Source organism: Salvia splendens, chromosome 4 (genome assembly GCF_004379255.2).
Source record: "Salvia splendens isolate huo1 chromosome 4, SspV2, whole genome shotgun sequence".
Taxonomy (NCBI): domain Eukaryota; kingdom Viridiplantae; phylum Streptophyta; class Magnoliopsida; order Lamiales; family Lamiaceae; genus Salvia; species Salvia splendens.
Window position 1 is genome coordinate 7,655,225 of NC_056035.1, and position 19,210 is coordinate 7,674,434.

The 19,210-nt window shown below is 38.0% G+C and overlaps 2 protein-coding genes and 1 non-coding gene across 3 annotated transcripts; 1 reads left to right on the forward strand and 2 right to left on the reverse strand.

The window, feature by feature from the left end:
• The first annotated feature begins 344 nt into the window (after window positions 1-344).
• LOC121798287 (tubulin beta-1 chain-like) lies at window positions 345-2,983 on the forward strand. The gene is made up of 3 exons (XM_042197205.1): window positions 345-809; window positions 1,444-1,713; window positions 2,132-2,983. Exons 1-3 carry the CDS (start codon window positions 416-418, stop codon window positions 2,815-2,817), a joined length of 1,350 nt encoding a protein of 449 aa, XP_042053139.1. The 5' UTR covers window positions 345-415; the 3' UTR covers window positions 2,818-2,983.
• Window positions 2,984-5,166: 2,183 nt separating this feature from the next.
• Window positions 5,167-5,238, reverse strand: TRNAC-GCA. The gene has a single exon. It is a non-coding gene; the product is annotated as a tRNA-Cys (tRNA).
• A 427-nt stretch (window positions 5,239-5,665) lies between these two features.
• Window positions 5,666-11,235, reverse strand: LOC121797951 (pectin acetylesterase 9-like). Its single transcript, XM_042196735.1, has 13 exons — window positions 10,835-11,235; window positions 10,665-10,747; window positions 8,203-8,332; window positions 7,467-7,546; window positions 7,270-7,356; window positions 7,063-7,187; window positions 6,911-6,971; window positions 6,798-6,851; window positions 6,625-6,702; window positions 6,440-6,545; window positions 6,180-6,328; window positions 5,986-6,103; window positions 5,666-5,899 (listed from the first exon to the last, which is right to left on the reverse strand). Exons 1-12 carry the CDS (start codon window positions 10,965-10,967, stop codon window positions 5,999-6,001), a joined length of 1,191 nt encoding a protein of 396 aa, XP_042052669.1. The 5' UTR covers window positions 10,968-11,235; the 3' UTR covers window positions 5,666-5,899; window positions 5,986-5,998.
• Window positions 11,236-19,210: the final 7,975 nt, after the last annotated feature.

Consider the following 19,210-nt stretch of genomic DNA (forward strand, 5'->3'; position numbering starts at 1 on the left):
ACCGGCGGTTTAAGCCGAAAACCGGCAGTTTTGAACCGCCCCGTAACCCGCCGGTTTTTTGAACCGGAACCGGAACCGCCGGGAGCTAGGCGGGCCGGTTCAGGTTCATACATTCCCCGACCCTTGAACCGCCGGTTCATGACCCTGAACCGGCGGTTTTCGACCCTTGTGCATGCCTAGTTCACGGCCAATACACATTTGAGTATTTGACCATGTGACCCAGCGCGTAAATTCCACTCTAGCTTCATCGCGTGCATACCCAATCTTATCTCGATTGTGGAAAGAAATTCAAAATTCAAATTCCCACTGAAAGTTGCCAGTTATTTGAACCCCATTCCCTCGTCACCAACCCTACTTTTGTCTCTCTGTACACACTGAAACTCTCTCTCTCTCTCTGCAAACAAGCAACTGCAAAATGCGTGAGATCTTGCACATCCAGGGTGGCCAGTGTGGTAACCAAATCGGTGCCAAATTTTGGGAGGTAGTGTGCGCTGAGCACGGGATCGACACCACCGGACGCTACAATGGCGACAACGATCTTCAATTGGAGCGCGTGAATGTCTACTACAATGAAGCCAGCTGCGGGAGGTTTGTTCCCCGTGCCGTGCTCATGGATTTGGAGCCCGGCACTATGGACAGTGTTAGATCTGGTACGTACGGGCAGATTTTCAGGCCTGATAACTTTGTTTTCGGCCAATCCGGCGCCGGAAATAACTGGGCAAAGGGTCACTATACGGAGGGTGCGGAATTAATCGATTCCGTGCTTGATGTTGTGCGGAAGGAAGCCGAGAACTGTGATTGCTTGCAGGGTGAGTTATGATTTAGTTTTGTTTCATTTCTCTCTCTTTTTATGGAAACTGCTTTCGTTTGATGTGGTTTTTTAGGTAGATCTGTGGATTTAAATTCGATTTGTTAAGATATTCCTTTTTTCGTTCTTTATGTGGTACTGTTCGGATTTATTGTGAAGTCATAAAGTGAATATGCGGATATGAACTTATCTGAGAAGCTTGAGTTACTCCGTTCGTTTCAGTCCTTTAATGATTTTGATTGAGTTTTAGCTAACCTCTAAGAGTAAGTGTTGGCTCTTTTCTTTATGAGTTGAATCTATTGATTGTAATTATTTTGTTACTTGTACTGTTCTAGTAGTTTAGGTGTACATCTAAGAAAGAGTCCTACTAAATCTATAAGCTATGCATTTAAATGTTAGGATGGTAGACAATACCATTTTGACCGGTCTAAAGACCTTATCATTTGCATATCCTTTTGCTTTGAGATCTCATTGTTATTTTCTACGGAGTGATCTGCATTCTCATCAGTTTGGCAACATCTTGAATACAAGTCAAGCAATTTCAAATTGTTTTTAATTTTGACGAAGAGAATGCAGTATGTGTGAGTTCTATACAATTTCATTTGACTAAACCATTTTATTTGTCATCTTCTCAGGATTTCAGGTGTGTCATTCATTGGGAGGTGGAACAGGTTCTGGAATGGGGACTCTTCTCATTTCTAAAATCAGGGAAGAGTACCCAGACCGCATGATGCTCACCTTCTCTGTCTTCCCATCACCTAAGGTGTCAGACACCGTTGTTGAGCCTTATAATGCCACTCTGTCCGTCCACCAGCTTGTCGAGAATGCTGATGAGTGCATGGTGTTGGACAATGAAGCTCTGTATGACATTTGCTTCAGAACCCTCAAACTTACCACTCCCAGCTGTAAGTTGCGCTTATTTAATGGTTCGATGATTTCTATCTTGTTATGCAGGAATATAGTTTTCTGCATGATTATGCCATCTCACTTTTTGTGCATCTTTGGCTAGGCAAGTTGTGTGTATTTTTAAGGAAACTAAAGTTTGCATTGTTGCTAGTTATCCAACAGACAGATATACTTATGTTAAACTTTGACTCTCCTTTTTTATTCTCTACAATTTATATAACTTCACTGTCATATTCCATCACATGGTCTCAGAGTAGCTTATATGTGCTGGCCAAGGATTTTATGGTGCATAACATTCTTAATTCTGTCTCCTAAGTTGGCACATGCATTCAGATTCTTTGCATCTTGAGTTCATGTGCGCTTGTGGAAATTTTATTTCAGCATAATGACCTATCTTATTAAATTCTTGTTTACCAGTTGGAGATCTTAACCATCTGATTTCTGCGACCATGAGTGGTGTGACTTGCTGCCTGCGGTTCCCTGGTCAACTCAACTCAGATCTCCGGAAACTTGCTGTCAACTTAATTCCTTTCCCCAGGCTGCACTTTTTCATGGTTGGATTTGCTCCACTCACTTCTCGTGGGTCACAGCAGTACAGAGCCCTCACTGTTCCCGAACTTACCCAGCAGATGTGGGATTCAAAGAACATGATGTGTGCTGCTGACCCTCGCCATGGTCGTTATTTGACAGCTTCAGCCATGTTCCGTGGGAAGATGAGCACGAAGGAGGTGGATGAGCAGATGATCAATGTCCAGAACAAGAATTCATCTTACTTTGTTGAATGGATCCCCAATAATGTCAAGTCGACTGTTTGTGATATTCCTCCAACTGGCCTGAAAATGGCGTCAACCTTCATTGGTAACTCCACGTCAATTCAGGAGATGTTCCGGAGGGTCAGTGAGCAGTTCACGGCCATGTTCCGGAGGAAGGCTTTCTTGCATTGGTACACTGGAGAAGGAATGGATGAGATGGAATTCACAGAGGCTGAGAGCAACATGAATGATTTAGTTTCTGAGTATCAGCAATATCAAGATGCAACGGCAGATGAGGAAGAGGAAGGCTATGGTTATGAAGATGAGGATGAGTATCAGGAGGAATCTTAGATTTTGGTCTTGTTATCGTTTGTGTATTTTAAGGGATGATTTACTTGCTTTCTGAGATTAGGTTACTATCACTCTCGCCTTCTTGCGAGACTTCTAATGTGCTTTTCTCTTCGTTAACTAATGCTATCTTGAATATGAATTGAGTTTGTTAGCCAGCAAAGATAAATCATGAATGCTTTCTCTTCTACTTGATGCCTGAGCTATGTAACTTTTTAAAATCTTCCTCTTCATCTCATAACTCTTCTTGTTGTTTAGAAATCGTTATAACCAGTAGCTTGTGAGTTGTTCGTGAAATAGATGAAGGAACTGGAGTATTAAACAAGGACTCTCCAATAATATACTAAAACGGAAAAACCTAAAATGGAGTAGGCAATTAGCTTCAATGGTACTCCAAAACAATTTTATTTTTTTATTTTTGAGTAAATAAATCCCTATCTTTATATTTACACTTAAACAAAACCATAAACTTTTTTCAAAATATATGAGTATAAAAGACAAACAGAGAATATTTTTTTTTTAGGTTTGAGTTTTGTGTAAATGGTTGGAATAAAATTAGGGTTTAGGGTAAAATTACTATGTGATGTGACATTTAAGCGTAAAATGAGTTTGAGTTTAGTGTGAATATTTGGAGATGACCTAAAATCTGTAACGGAAACAATATGCGATGTGGTAGATGGAAAATGTTCAGCAACTTTAAGCAACGTGAACCTAAAATCTGAAATTTGAAGGGAAAACAAATCTGATTTGATCCAAAAATTCTAACCAAATTTAATATTTTGAATTAATTTGATTCCACTATTTCAGCTTATATACATTATGCACCGTCTTTGCTTTGCATATTGCGAAGCAATTATGTGAATGAAATTACAAATTAATTAACATGTTTATGAGAAAATAAATGCTAATACGAAACGTATGGCCTATTATTTAGCAAATCTGCGTTGGTTTGTCACGTTTGTGTCAATATATTCTCCAGACTCTCCGCTAAACTAGTATGGCTGGAAGCAATTAATATTTGCATTATTAAAATACGTACATACTTAGTGGCCCAAACAACGAGCAAAAATTTAGTGGTCTAGGCATACCACATGGCAATGTGATATGGTATGTCCCACTAATAATACTTTGATAAATGGATTTATAGAAGTCCAACTAAATACTTTCATCCTTTTCTAAAAATGGACATTATTATAAAATTTGGAAAGTCCAAAAATTAATACCACCTATATAATGAATACATGTATAACACACTTATATATTTTGTTACCAAATTAGTTGTCAATAAGAATGCAGACGAGTATTTAATATAACAAAATTAAGGTCATTTGCCACCTTTATGTTTAATAGTATAATTATTCATATATGTGCAATGGTAAAATAATATAAAAATGAAACTATATAATTATTCCTAATTTCGCATAGTTAATGTAATGCCACTGAATTTTATTTATAATTTAATTTATAGTTACATTTTTTATTTGTGATTTTTCGCACAGTTAGTGTAATGCTAACTTAAATTTGTTGTTTACTTTATTTCTTGTTTTATATGTATGCAAAAAATTACAAATGATTACCATAACCTTAAACTAAATCATAAACAAAATTTGTTAGCATTATATTAAACGTATGTAACTATGATTGATTATATAGTTTCATTTTTATACTTATTTTACCATTGTTAAAGACTATATGAATAATTATATTAAATATATAAGTAGCTAATAATAAGAAAATGACATAAAAGTTAATTTTATTATATTAAATTATCATTGACATACCATAAAAAACTCTAAAAATCAAAATATAATAAGTTAATTACTACGTATATTTTGTTTATTAAATTATTCTTAGAATTAGAAATATAAAAGGACGAAATAAATTTTGCTAGTTCATAGTGGAAGTATTTTGGTCAAATATAAATGCATTCATTATATTAAATATAAGTACTCTTAATTTTTGGATAGTTTCCGAATTTTATAATAATGTCCATTTTTAGAAAAAGATAAAAGTATTTAGTTGTACTGCTATAAATCCATTTATCAAAGTACTATTAGTGGGACATACCACATTACATTGCCATGTGGTATGCCTTGACCACTAAATTTTTGCTCACAAACAACCCGGTCCATTTTATAATTTTCCTTTAAAGAATATATTCACTTTTGAATGAGAGGTTTTAAATGAGGACTTTGAATTTATATCAACCGAATTCATTGGACTTGTTTGCCTGTAACTACATTTATCAAAGACCCTACAAGCCTAGAACATTTTCTGTAGCCATTTAAACCCTGGATTAACAAAAATAATTTCATTGAGCAATGATAAATGAAAACAAAAATTAACAAACAAAGGGCCCAACCGGGTTCGAACCGGTGACCTATTGATCTGCAGTCAATTGCTCTACCACTGAGCTATAGACCCTTCTTGTACAACAACATTAGTACAATATATTAAAAACGAAACTTACATGATTTGTTTGTACTATATTCATAGAAGTATGATTATTCTAGTCTTTATTGTAAAGGAGAAATGTCTAAAGTATTTTCTGACTTTCAATAACAATTTTTTTTATCTTTTCAGGTGACATATTAAGCGTTTTCTTCAAAAAAAATTTTGTTGACATATATTTAAAGAAAAATAATTTATCCAGGTATGGACAACCATACCAAATTAATACTAGCATGACATTTACAACTTCTATACATAATTGAATTCAGAAAGCCAATATAACGAATTCAGGATATGACTACAAGTAAGCATAACAACTAGTAATTCATTATAAGAAAAGGTGTCATTTTGGTAGGGCTTAAATGGAGCCACCACCAACTATAATCGAAGTTTACCTTCCTCAAATTAGCAAATAATTATTGATATAAATTTCTCCCTCCAATGTGGAGGGGGCAAAGTGAAGTCTAAATCTCATCATTTACAAAGAAAAGGTCACACCACAATTAATCTGTAGTATAACTATATGCTACAAGGCCTAAATTTGAATGTGTCCAAGCTGCTTCCTTGAAGAATGGAAATCCTGTGTTTAAAGAATACCCTTCTATATATGCTGCTTCTTTGTATAAAAGAATTCCTGTAAAACAAACTGCAGATTAATACCAGCAGCTTGTTTCAGTTAAATAGGAGTATATTCATTCCACCAGCTACAGACATGCATACCAGAATCTACATATCAGCTCAACTGATTATGGCAGCTACTATCACAAGGATATGCACAGTCTATCTCCTTGCTTATCCTTCTGCTGAAGTACCAATCACCAACGGCTTGTGCGATGGTCTGTTCATTCCACATCGGATCAGTTGAATTTTGTGTTTCGGACTAGTAGTAGTAAGAAAGGAGAAATGTGGCAAACCTTATTGAGTACTCTTGGAGAGTCGAGTGCGAACCAAGTGTCCTGTGATTCACTCTGGCAATGAGCAAAGCAAGAGTTTATAAACATCCCTCTACTTGTTGAGTTCATGTAAAACGGCCGCAGCGTTTCAAGCATGTATCTCCTGAATCCTGGGAGAATGTATAAATGGATAGTGATGTTATGCTTTAATCCATTAGATTAGATTAGTTTCTTTCCTTTATTTGGTGAAAAGAAGAACATTAGTATAAAGGGAGATGAACCTTGCAAAGTAGCAATCTGGACTGCATTACAATCTTTCGGGCTAAGCTTGCAATGGTACCAGTGGCCATGGGGATCAGCAGCCGGAGGCACCAAAATGTGATGAAACTGTCAAACATAGATGTAGAGTTTAATTGTTGTATAACAAGAGCCACAAGGATCATATGTAAACAGGATATCTTCTTACTTGATACACATCATAAGCCGTGTTCAAGATGAAATAGGGCGTCTTGATGTATGGCAAAACGTATTGTGGGAAGAAGCACTAAGCGGAAATACAGAGAGATAAGTGGGTTAATAGTCCTCTAATGAATCATATAGTTAGCTTGTGAAATATGAAACATAGGAAGAGTAACATACTAGTTCGGGATAACCAGAACTCGTGCAGTTCTTATTCAGGTTCTTTTCCACGCCCTGCCAAGTTCAAATCAGTACAAAGTCACAAAACATGATTCCCTTAACTTGCTACGCACCTGCAGATAAACGAGGCTTTTGTAGAAATATCGCATGCTGTGGTTCATAGCAATGTCTCGTCTGCAAGGATTAAATTTAACGCAGTACCTTAGATTCTAACAACTGCAGAAAATTCAGTCTAATAAATATTGTATCCACACTAACAGCTTACGCATCAAGAAAAAAGCCAGCATCGCTTAGACATTTGACACTTGCATTTGCTGGCAAATAGCTAGTGAAGTCGTCACAATGCACGAAGGTGGCCAAACCCCCGGCAGAGCAACCAGATAGCAAAGCCTGCCATGATAGAAAGAATGGAACTTCCACTAACTGAATCAAATCCTTTTGTGCAAAATTTATGCATACAGGCTTAAACTACCTTTCTTGCTTGGCCTAAGCCTTTGGGGAGAAGATCATGAATGATTGCTTTCCATATTCTCTGGCCTCTGAAATAAAGCAATGATGTCTGTGGTTCATTCAAAATGGCGAAAAACTCAGATTATACAATGCTCGGTAAATTTATAAACCGCGCAATATGTTCCTTATTAAAAGAAAATACGGATTGTGATTGCTTACTCCATTATCAAATACAGCATCCCCAGCAAAGGAGGCACCATCGCAGTATCTTAGCTTTACACGGTTCCAGTTGTAAAAATCTGTGATTGAATTTGCTAGTTAGTTTTTACCATGCTAGATTGGACAAGTGGTCATTAAACACTCTTTGATGCTAACACAAAGATTTGCTCTTCTCCTCCTTTTACAAGAATTAGCTAAACAAGATTTGCTTTTTAACTAAAAAACTACATTTCAGAACTATAATGTAGCATTTCAAACCTTAATTTTTTTTGTTAGTACTTGGTTTCTCCCTTTCTACTCCTTTTCCTGTTTTTGGCTTTACATGAGTAACAATTAATACCATGTGTGTATGAATCATGATTGGCATGACACTTACACGTACAAGTCAACACAACCGTGGCCTCTCATTTTTTTGTTTCTCTCTGGACTTGGACCAATAAAAATAAACAGATGAAACTTTAATTATTGTGCTGAGAAGGAAAATGACCCTTGATGGTTATTGTTTTTCTTTGGGTATAAGTTATTTTTATGGCAACCTAGATCTACTACATGTGCAAGTGTCATGGCTACTAATTTTCTCTATCTGGAACGCCCCAATTGTTTTATTGTTTGAACAGCTATAAATTATAAATCCGGTTTTATTGTTATATTTTTCCAAATACTCATATTTCCTTCAAGATATAGAGGAAAGTGTGGAAACAAAGAATTGAGAAAGAAAAAAAAAGGCAAGATATACCAGGGTTAAAGGAGGCGTTGTTGCTCAAAATGCCGGAAAACACCTCAACCTTAGACATGTGAAGAGTGGATCCATGACGAGTAGAGGCTCTGTCGAGGCAGGATTTGACGTCGTTGCACCACCCACCACCCTGTATTATCACATGCATTATTGTCCTCTTCAATCTTTAATTTCGACAACTAATTTCTTAATACTACTACTATAACAACTCACACGGATCTATCTATTTATTAATTACTCCATCTTGTTAAAATAAAACGATAATAATCACCAATTTAATACTAGTATGATAAGATTGAAAATGAAATCGGGTTGCAATTATAGTTAGACCTAGCTATAGCTTAGATTTACCCGCTAATAATTTAATCTTTGAACAATCTTGTCTTCAAGCATATATGTTGGTCAACCATTTTAATCTACTTTTTCAATAGCGACACAGGCAATGCATGTGGTCGAAATTAATAACCTATAGTCCTCATTTGTTGTAGGAGTACCATTTATATACAGTACATACAATCCTAACAATATTATACTAGTCTAGTGGTTATTAGAAGATTAATCACAAATAATTAATAGCACTATTATTAAATTAAGATGTAGATTAAGTTATTATCCAAATTGCAAAATAATCAAGTATCCTCACCATTTTTTAGCAAAAACAATAAATTTAAAATATTAATTATAACCGGTCCTCATTTGGTAGAGTATCAATGCTAAGAGCATCCACAATAGTTGACGAGCCGGCGGACGAGCGACCGGCGAGCCGCTCGTCCATCGCGCTCATCCACTATTGAGACCGGCGTCCTGCTCACAAACGGACGACCCCTCGTCCGTCGGTTTTTGCGCTCGTCCGTCACGGTGTCCATCGTCTCGTCCGCTATTGTGGGCGCCCGACGGACGACAACACAGACGAGAGCAATTTTTTATTTTTTTTTAAAAACTCTATATATACGACTCATTTCGGTTCATTTGCATTTGCACCACTTGTATTAACGAATTTATATCTCTCTACTCTTATTCTATTCAAGATAAATGGAGCACCACGACAGCGACTCCCCAGCCACTAGCGAAACACAAACACCCTCGTTCCCAGTTGGAAGTGGAACGGGCGTCCAGATGTCTGGGATGATGCCCCAGATGTCGGGGGTGATGCCGTCACAGTACTATAACATGTACGCTTGGCCCCAGATGGCAGGGATGATGCCCCAAATGGCGGGCATGAGTGCCGACACGACCCAGATGAGCGGGATGATGCCCCATATGATGACCCAGATGAGCGGGATGATGCAAGGGCAGCTGGCCACTGCTGGGTCGCCCGGGGACAATGTCTATCGCCCCACTATTGATTTATTTGCAGGGGCATCCTAGACATGTACTCCACTGGAGTCTCAGTACACTTCTGCTGAGACTTTCTCACTGGAGGAGTTGGGTATATCTCCGATTAGGTGCCTCCCACTGAGAGTCCACCGGCTGCAGGCCGTCGGGGTGGTTCGAAGAAAGGCAAGGGTAGAGGCAGGGGCCGCGGCAAGGGCAAGGGGGTGGCGGGTGAGTCCTCGCAGTCGAGGGCTGGGGCGGAGGAGGCGGGGGCTGAGGCGGATGACGACTACGAGGAGACAAGGCGGACCGTGTGGAGTGAGGAGGAGTGTGTGGCTTTGTCAAAAGCCTGGATCAATGTTTGCGATGATCCCATTCGCTCGAGCAACCAGAGGATCGATAACATGTGGAAACGCATCTCCCAAGCCTACTGTTCGTTTAAACCGGCGGATGGAAACTAGTATATATAGTAGTTTGTGCTAGTTATATTTCTAATATCATGCTAAATTTTATGTAGACTAAGATAACTTCAATAATATAAATGTATAAATTGAGAATTGGAAAGATGGAAGACAAATTTATAATTTTATCCGACTATCTCGATTTGACTTCCAAAATTATTAGGTAATCCATCAAAATTGAAGATTAACATGTGCTATTTACTTACTAAGGTGAATATAATACGAGAGAAACTAACAGTACCGAAAGGATGTACAAGGTAAATCGTCAGTAAGGGAGGGGGCTAACCGGCTAATGCCACGAATAAAACACCATAGTCAGCAAGGAGAATCTGGTTCTTGCAATGAATACCTTGGATAATTAATGAAATGCGACATGCAATATTGTTTACCCAATCTTCAATTTAGTATGATTATATTTATAAGATTATAAAAGTGGGTTCGAGAAATTAGGAGGACGTGTTATTTTTTGGAGAATGGCAATACACATGTACCAGAAAAGTGTGAAACATTTGGTCTTATAAATCATGCGCATCATTGGAAATGGAAAATGATTGAGATCGGAGAGGGAGAACAATAATACTATTTAATTAAATAAAAGAAGGGGCAAAAGGGACCATGTCGGACTGACATGGCAGAGCAATATTAGCAAGCATGAAATATTTTTCCCTTTCTGCCCCATAAAATTACCTCAAATTGCAAAAGCCAGTTGCGCGCCCCCGCCCCGAATCCCCTGTCAAAATGATACGCCGGCAAACTTCCGTCCAAGCAATCTACACATTTATTTTTTCAATTGTTGAAGTAATTGAAATGTGTTTGAAATGGTGAGATCGGAATCACGTTAATGGCGGAAAACTTACATGCGCCGATCGACGAAGCGTTCCTGACGAGGGTCATGTTCACGCGCCGCTGCTGCGAGATAATGCACCGCGGAGCGCACGTTAGCACCACTACCACCACCACCAGAATGCTAAACGACGCATTCGCGTTCATTTCTGTCGGATTTCTGAGTTGTTATAATCTCCCCAAATGCTTCATATATATAGACTCAGATTCTATGTGTGTGTGTGAATATATTGAGAAGTTGGTCCTACTTTACAAGAAAAGGAGCACACAAAGCAACGCTAATGTCAATCTCCAAATACATACTAGTATTGATTAAGAGAGAGACAAAGTATATTTGGAAGCTACGAAAATTTACGGATTTTAGACTAAACAATATACTATGAAGGATGCAATTATCTGTATTTCAAAAAGTAACACACAGCAATAAGCAAGATAAGATCGGAATGAATTTGTTTGTCGTATTTCATTTATATCTCGTGCTTTCACTATTATCTATAAGTATCACTATATTACTTACATTAAATATTATTGGTTGAGTAATAGTCATTACTCCCTCCTCTTTTAGACACAAATTTTTTAAAAATTATGTTGAATGAATTAAAAAAAAGTAAAATAAAATAGAAAAGACACAAATAGATAAATAAAAGAGAAGAGAGAAAGTAAAAATAATAGAAAAATAAAGTACTAAGAATTACTATTATAGTATGTTTTTGTTTTTTTGCAAATATCAAACCAAAGAAATGAAGATTATAAATTATTGTGGTGTTGAGGGGTGGGTTTACGAAATTAGTTAGAGGGGCAACAATAATGAGAATTCCATTATTGCTAAGTGATGTTGACTCCGTAACAGATTGATGGTCAAGTGATTAGGAATGAAATTTTTATTTAGCATTTTATGGTTGTTGCCCACTCTTTTATGCCCTAATAAGAAATTTACGGTTTGGCTATTTTTATTTATTCTTGCGGAAATTAACTCAGAGAATTGAGGGGACTGACTGTATCACAGTTTCTGGAATTATGATATTTAATTTACACTGTATATAGGCACTTTTTGCCGAATATTTTGTACTAGTAAAAAGGTCCACTTGCGTGCAACCAATAAATGCACAAAATGCTTCATTCTAAACATTTCTATACGTCTCTCTTCTTTTAGTCACTAACCTAGTTAATGGTCGGGCCCCAACTTACAACTAAGATATCAAAATTTAGGAGTTATTTTGTCTAAACGGCATGGAATTTTTAACGACAACAAAATTCAATCAAAATAGTCCTACACTACCATAACTTTGTTGATACAAGAAAAAAAATAAAAGGAAAAAAGCTCACCCACTAATAGTTACAACTTATGAGGAGGGATGATATATTGAGTGGGTTGGATTGTTATCCCGAGTCAATCGATTAACAATCCAACCTATTAAGGTAAAACTTGAATGCGGTTTGTAAATGAAATTCATAACTCGAACACTAACACAAACTCAACCCCCACACAATATGAAACTGTTATCAACGCGATATGATTTGTGTTGACGAAACAGACCAGACATAACATATAGCAATCATACGAACCCGCACTACAACCTACATTGACATATGGCAACTGAAAGAATAATACCTTAATTTTAACTCTAATAAAGAACTAGTACAAAAAAATAATTAAATAAAATACTGATATTAATTACTAACAAAAATTTACTAGAATCTGATCTGAACCCAATCCAAACTCAACTTGAAATTGTCATATTTTTACCAACAATTATCACTAAATCAATCTATAAGAACACGAATACAATAAGACTAACATTAACTCATTAATTTCATACATATTCTTTTTAATGTCATGTTGTAAGAGCATCCCCATCTGTGCTCTTGCCAACGAGCACAGATGTGGGCCCGGACCCACTTTTATTATTTTTTACTCCCTGCTCTTAGGCAAGAACACAACACCCACATCCGTGCTCTTCAGCATGGACAAGCTCAAGAGTCCCACCATTCTATTATTCAATTTAAATAAAAACATTTCCACAAAATTAAAATGCATTAAAAATACCTGGAATAATATTACAAATAACAAAAAAAATTAAAAATTACATAATTAAAATTCTAAAAATTAAAAATTACATAATTAAAATCCTAAAAATTAAAAATTACATAATTAAACACCTAAAAAATAAAAATTACATAATTAAACTCCAAAAAAATAAAAATTACATAATTAAAGGCTAAAATACCCTCGTGGAAGACTTTTCATCCGGCTCTAACCCCAATGTTCTTTGGAGACCCCGTATCATTGCCACGTGCGATCGAAGTTGCTCGGGGTCATATTTGACCTATCGGCCAAATTGAGTTGGGCCAAAACCCCCCATAACGAGTTGGTGGGGGGTTGAGGTGGCACAAAGGGAGCGGGATCGGGATCGGGATCGGGGGCGGATGGAGTCGCGGCGCGACGGCGGTTGGCCGTCAACTTCTTCCTTCCTTGCGGCCGGCGTTGGGAACTGGGTGGACACCTCATCGGAGCCGGCGTCGGATAGAGATACCGACCTCGACCGTTTACCGGATGAGCTAGAAGAGGATGCTACACCTCCCCTGTACTTCGGATGCCCACGCACCTCCTGCCAAACATTGAGTTACTTGAACGGTTTGTAGTGTTGGGATTGTAGGTCGCCAACGCGACACTGATGATGTCGACCTCGCTTCGGCCGCTCCCCGCCGACCGCTCTTCCTGGAGGTAATACCCCTAGAACTTTTGGATTTCTTCGTTTGCTATGTATATGGCATTGCGCACCATACTCTCGTTGCGCTTGATTGTTCCAGCCGGCCGGTTTTCATTATACCGGCGACAGATGCGCCACCAAAAATGGTCCCCGGATTGGTTCGTACCAATCTCCGGATCTTCGGAGATAGACAAAAACGCTTTGAATAATTGCTTCATCTCCCCCGGAGTGTACGGGGTGCGGATACCACGAGTAGGAAGAGTAGGAGTTTGAGTTCCACCGCTCCCTCCCGCTCTAGGTACGGGTGGTTCGGGTGCCCACCCGTATTGCCCATCAGGGGCATCTTGGTCGTCGACCGGGTAAGGCCGGTAGCCACCCGGGGCTTGCGAACTTTGGATTTGAGGAGGGGCCGAAAATTCCGTTTCCAGACTAGGAAATGGTTGTGAACCGAACCATTCGTGGTTCCAACCGTGGGAGCCGGAGGGGTGATCGCCGGAGCCGGACATTTTTTTGTTAAGAGTGAAAGAAAGATTGAGAATTGTAAGAATGGAAATGAGAGAATTTAGATGAGAATTGTGTAGTGTTGTGTGAAATTTTTTGTGTGGAAGTGAGAGTATTTATAGATGAAAATGTGTATTTTTGGGGAGAAAATTGAAAAATAAATTAAAAGTGGGGAGAAAACAGATATAATTTTTTGGGAAGTGGGAAAATATTTTTTTTATTTTTAATCGAATTTTTAAATTAAAATCCGATTTTTAAAAAAAAAAATAAATTCCAATGGATTTGCCGTTGGCCAATCAGGAGCCGCCACGTCAGCTGCTCGTTGCCACGGACGTGCTCTTAGCTAAGAGCAGCGCCGCGGCAGAGGTAAGAGTGCAGCGGCGAGCAGCGTTCCACCGCGCCGCTGGCACGTACGGACGCCGTCCTTCTACCGCTGCTGATGCCGTAAGCCCTGCTACTATTTACCAGCAATTGTGATTCCCACATAATAGTCAATTTCTAATAATTTTTCATGATGCATTATAGTTTTGTCCTCCTACATCATCACGTTATGTCTTGTGAGCGTCACATGCGGCCTAACATCACCATATCCAAATAGAGTATTTAAATTTAAGATTTTTCTCAAATCTCCTGGCAATAAATAAGATCTGCCTAGCCAAAAATTGAAAACACAAGTAATTACAATAAAGTAAATCGGAGCGCGGACATATATATGGCATGCATAGTGGTACAGAATGTGTACAAGTAAGTTACATTTATGCTGATTTGTGATCTAAAGGGCATAAAAGTGTGAATAGAATTAGAGATGATCGCGGATTTTATTTTATAATACGGGCGGGCCTTCAAGTATAATGCGCTGGCTTTTACCACCACCACCCTACAGCCAACCGACCCCACATTTAGACATAGGAGCTATTGATTTTTGTGGCTACCAAAACAAAATGTAGGAAAATAGTCAGAAGATACCAACCTTCTTGCTTGAGTCTCCAACTTTCTGCAGACTCCACCAGCAAATTCCACGTGGATATCAGAAGTTGCGTCTCAGATAGAGCGCAAAATGCAAATCACAGTTCCTCATTCTGGATCAGTGATTATTAGAGTGGAACCAAACTATCTCTAATACTTGCGAACTCCATTAATGCATCTGAGATGCTACTTAGCTCAACCTTCTTAAACAGGATGTTGCTCACCAAATCATGTATTACAAGTTAAACCTCAATTGACCTCAAAAGAAATCAATAATGGTAAGAAGCCAGAGTTTACTGCTTACGCACCATACTAATGAGATTACCTTCAGTGGAGACACATGGCAAAGAATCTTTTTGATTGAACCGCCGTCTGAACAGCTCAAAGTCCATGTAGATCAACGAGAGAAAGGGGTGCAATGTCAGCAAGAGAGTAGGTGCTGAAATCAGAATGGGATACTAAGAATGATCGATTCAATGATTGTTCCACAATGAATCAACCATAGATACAGTGAACTCAAATCCAATACTGTAATACCGATGAAAATGTTTCCACAATATTTGGCTGTTGACACTGGTATTTTGTCTTTTGTGTTTGTGTTGGGGAGGAGGGGTGACATATTAATATAAATCTAAAGAACAAGGCAATAAAAGAGACATCATGAGGAAAAAGAAACAGCTTTATATACACAAATTACCTGCATAGATACGTGCAAGGAGAACGTACACAAATTACCTGCATAGATGCTTGATTAGGCATGCACACGGTTCATAAACCACCGGTTCCGGTTCACGGTTCAACATTTTCATGAACCTGAACCTGCCCGCGGTTCTGGCAGTTCCGGTTCCGGTTCAAAAAACCGCCGGTACCCACGGCGGTTCAGAACCGCCGGTTCCGGGCTGGTTCGGCCGTTCGTAATTTTTTTTTTTGCATTTTCTTATTTATTTATCTATGAAATGTGCGTAAATAAAATTCAAAAAATCACGATGAAAATTGCAATTTTATTGAGCTTACAAGTTACAACAATTACAAATCACAAAAAAACTTGAAGTCTTGAAGTCTTAAACAAAAAATTTAAATACAACGAGACTACTAGTCTACAACGAGGCTAATTACAAATTACAAAAAGACTTGAAGTTCTGAACAATAAATTTATAAGTATATATACTCTTAGTCGGCGAATGAGATGTTTCTACATAACTAAATTGAGGACACATTTAGCAATTCAACCTTAAATGTTGAGTTTAGTCTAACAATCAATAATTATAGTAAAATTGTCAAAAGTTTTCCGGATTTAGCCTTATAGAGAAATCTACTTCACCGACTAGAGTATATACAAATACAATTATTTAATTGTATTTGCATATTTTTAAAGTAGAAACAAATGGAAAAAAAAAAGAAATTAAGGAAAAAGGACTTGAGCTCAACTTAAATTTTAAAATTTAAGTTGAAGTGCCTACGTATCCCCAATGCTCATTTCCATTAGGGAATCAAAGCCCGCGTAGTTCTCTTACCTTACTTACCTATTTGGCTTGGTCGGCGGTTGACGGTTGGCCTACGATTCATCCCCGGTGAAATCTTTTTGTGATTCCTCCTGACGATCATCCCAATCATTTTCTTGTTCCCTGACGTCAGCTTTAGCCCAATCATCAAGTAACATCACGACTTCCATATTTTTTGCGGAGAGCTTACTTCTTGATTCATCCAACACTGAAAGCGGACTCGACGGCGACAGTGGAAGCCAGAATCGAAAAATCTCCTTGGCCATTGACGCAAGTATGGGAAAATCTTTCTTGTGTGTTCCCCACCAATCGAGGACGTCGATTTGGGCGGGAGGAGTAGGACCTTCATCACCAAAGGAAAAGAGTGAATCGAAATATAAATCTAACTCACTTACCATACCTGAGGTCGACCTTCCGCCGGTGCTGTAGCTGTATAGGTCGGCTAATTGGGATTGCGCGTCGGGGTGATCATAATCAGTTTGAAATGCGAAGCTAAAATTATGTTGTTGAGGAGGGGTAGGTCTTCTGACTTGGTGGGTACTGTTATACTTGGTTTCATATTCGGTGTAGAGAGCACGCAAGTTAAACTCGAAGGTTTGTTGGACAATTGACCGGTCCGAGAGGTTTATTTGAAATGTTTCGGTTAGGTTTACTCCCCATTAGTCATTGGTATCCGCTTGCAATGCTTGAAGTGGACCAAGATCAATATAACTCAAATTGTTAAAATAAAAATCTAAAATCCTGGAGGTACCGGCTAATTTCCATTTTGGATCCAAGACCTCTGCAATCAAAAACACCGTTGGAATCTCACTGAAATACTTAAGCCATTTGTCAATCATATAATATAAAACACACATCAATTCAGGAGAAGAGTAAGCATTTTTCATCGCAATTTTAAAACCAAGTGATATATACATGCAATGCTCTAAAACACGAACAACAGTGCAATAATAAACACCCGATAATTCAACAGTCGCATTTTTGAAATATTTGAACAATTTAAATAAACTCACGGTATGATCCCAACAACTATGCGACAGATATAAATCAGAAACGAGATAGGTTCTACAAAAATCACACAAAGAATCTTTATGCTCCCGAGTAGAATTCAGACAATCATATGTCGAATTCCATCTATGAGACACATCCATGGTAAAATTCGTATATCTTACCTTCTTTTGATGGCAATACTTCTTCCAAGCTTTGCCAATGGGCGGCTTTTGATGGATTAATCTAACTGCAGTTCTAATAGGTGCCAATAGGCAGCTTTTGATGGATTAATCTAACTGCAGTTCTAATAGGACTAACATGTTATTGCCATAATTCAAGCGCATCTTGTATACATAAATTCAAAATATGACATATGCATCTTTGATGAAAATACTTACCACCAATAACCGGAGCACAAGCCGCAATCAAGTCATTAATACTTGTAGTGTTAGTAGTTGCATTATCAAAACCAACAGAAAATATCTTATTGCATTGAAATTCATTCAAAACTTGAATAATTAAAGAGGCAATTTCGGGTGCAGTGTGTGGTGTCTCAAATTCTCTAAAACTAATCAAACGCTTGTTCAAAGTCCAACTATTGTCCACAAAGTGAACCGCAATGCCCATGTATGAATGCCTATTAAAAGAACCGGTCCATATATCTGAGCAAATGTTCACTTTGTGTCCCAAGTTGAGTAAATAACGTGATAATTCAACTTTTTTCTCCAAACATTGTCGAACAATAGATCGTTGAACGGTCATTCGACCTACTCTTTTGACAGCTACGTTCAAACCACTTTGCATAGAACCTCAATTTTTTGTCATCATAAACATTAAAAGGAAAATGCTTCATTGCAGCCCATCTAGTCAAAACGTCAGCAAAATTTTTAGGATCATATTTAAAAAGATGCGTACCTGACGAACCTGAGCCAGCGGGTTGGAAGTTTAGTTGGGTTTGTCACCATTCTACCGGATGCTTTGTCACCAAATGACGACGGAGGGTGCCATATCCCCCACCACTCGCAAATTTGTAGACTTTATCACAATAGTTACAATATGCATGAAACGCCGATGTCTCTTCTTGAGAGAGCGGATCATTAGGACTTGAAATTACCACCGGGACCTTTTTGTATTGTTTAACAAAAATACCATATTTCAATGCTTTTTTAATGAGTGGAGGGGGAGGCATGTCCTCATTTCCGCCGGTGCTAGACGGAATACGAGAACGAGATCTATCATTATTGTTGTCTGAGTCCGACGATATAGCCATGTCGTACTCGTCATCTTGTTGCACAGAACTACCACTGCCCCCCACCTATGATCTTCTTCTATCTATAAATATTATATAAGTTGAAGTTTTAATTAGAAACACAAAAAAAAATTGAAAAACTCAATCTTATGAAATTATGAATTGTAAAAATAATTTTATTTTTTAGAACTTACTTGCATACGTTCAGCCGCCACTCGGGAAACCTCTTCCATAACTTCTCGGCGACTAGGTCGCTTTGATTTTTGGGGACGACTACTTTGATCTTGGGAAATTCCTTTGCCCTGATCACCACGTCCCGGTCCACCACGAGAAGAAGATATAATGGAAAATGAAAGTAGTATGGAATATGGAGTATTGAATAAATGGTAAATTACGAACACAACAACAAATATAGTAGTAAACAACTTGAGTAATTAGAGAGAATGAAGATAGAGAATAGAGAAATTGAGA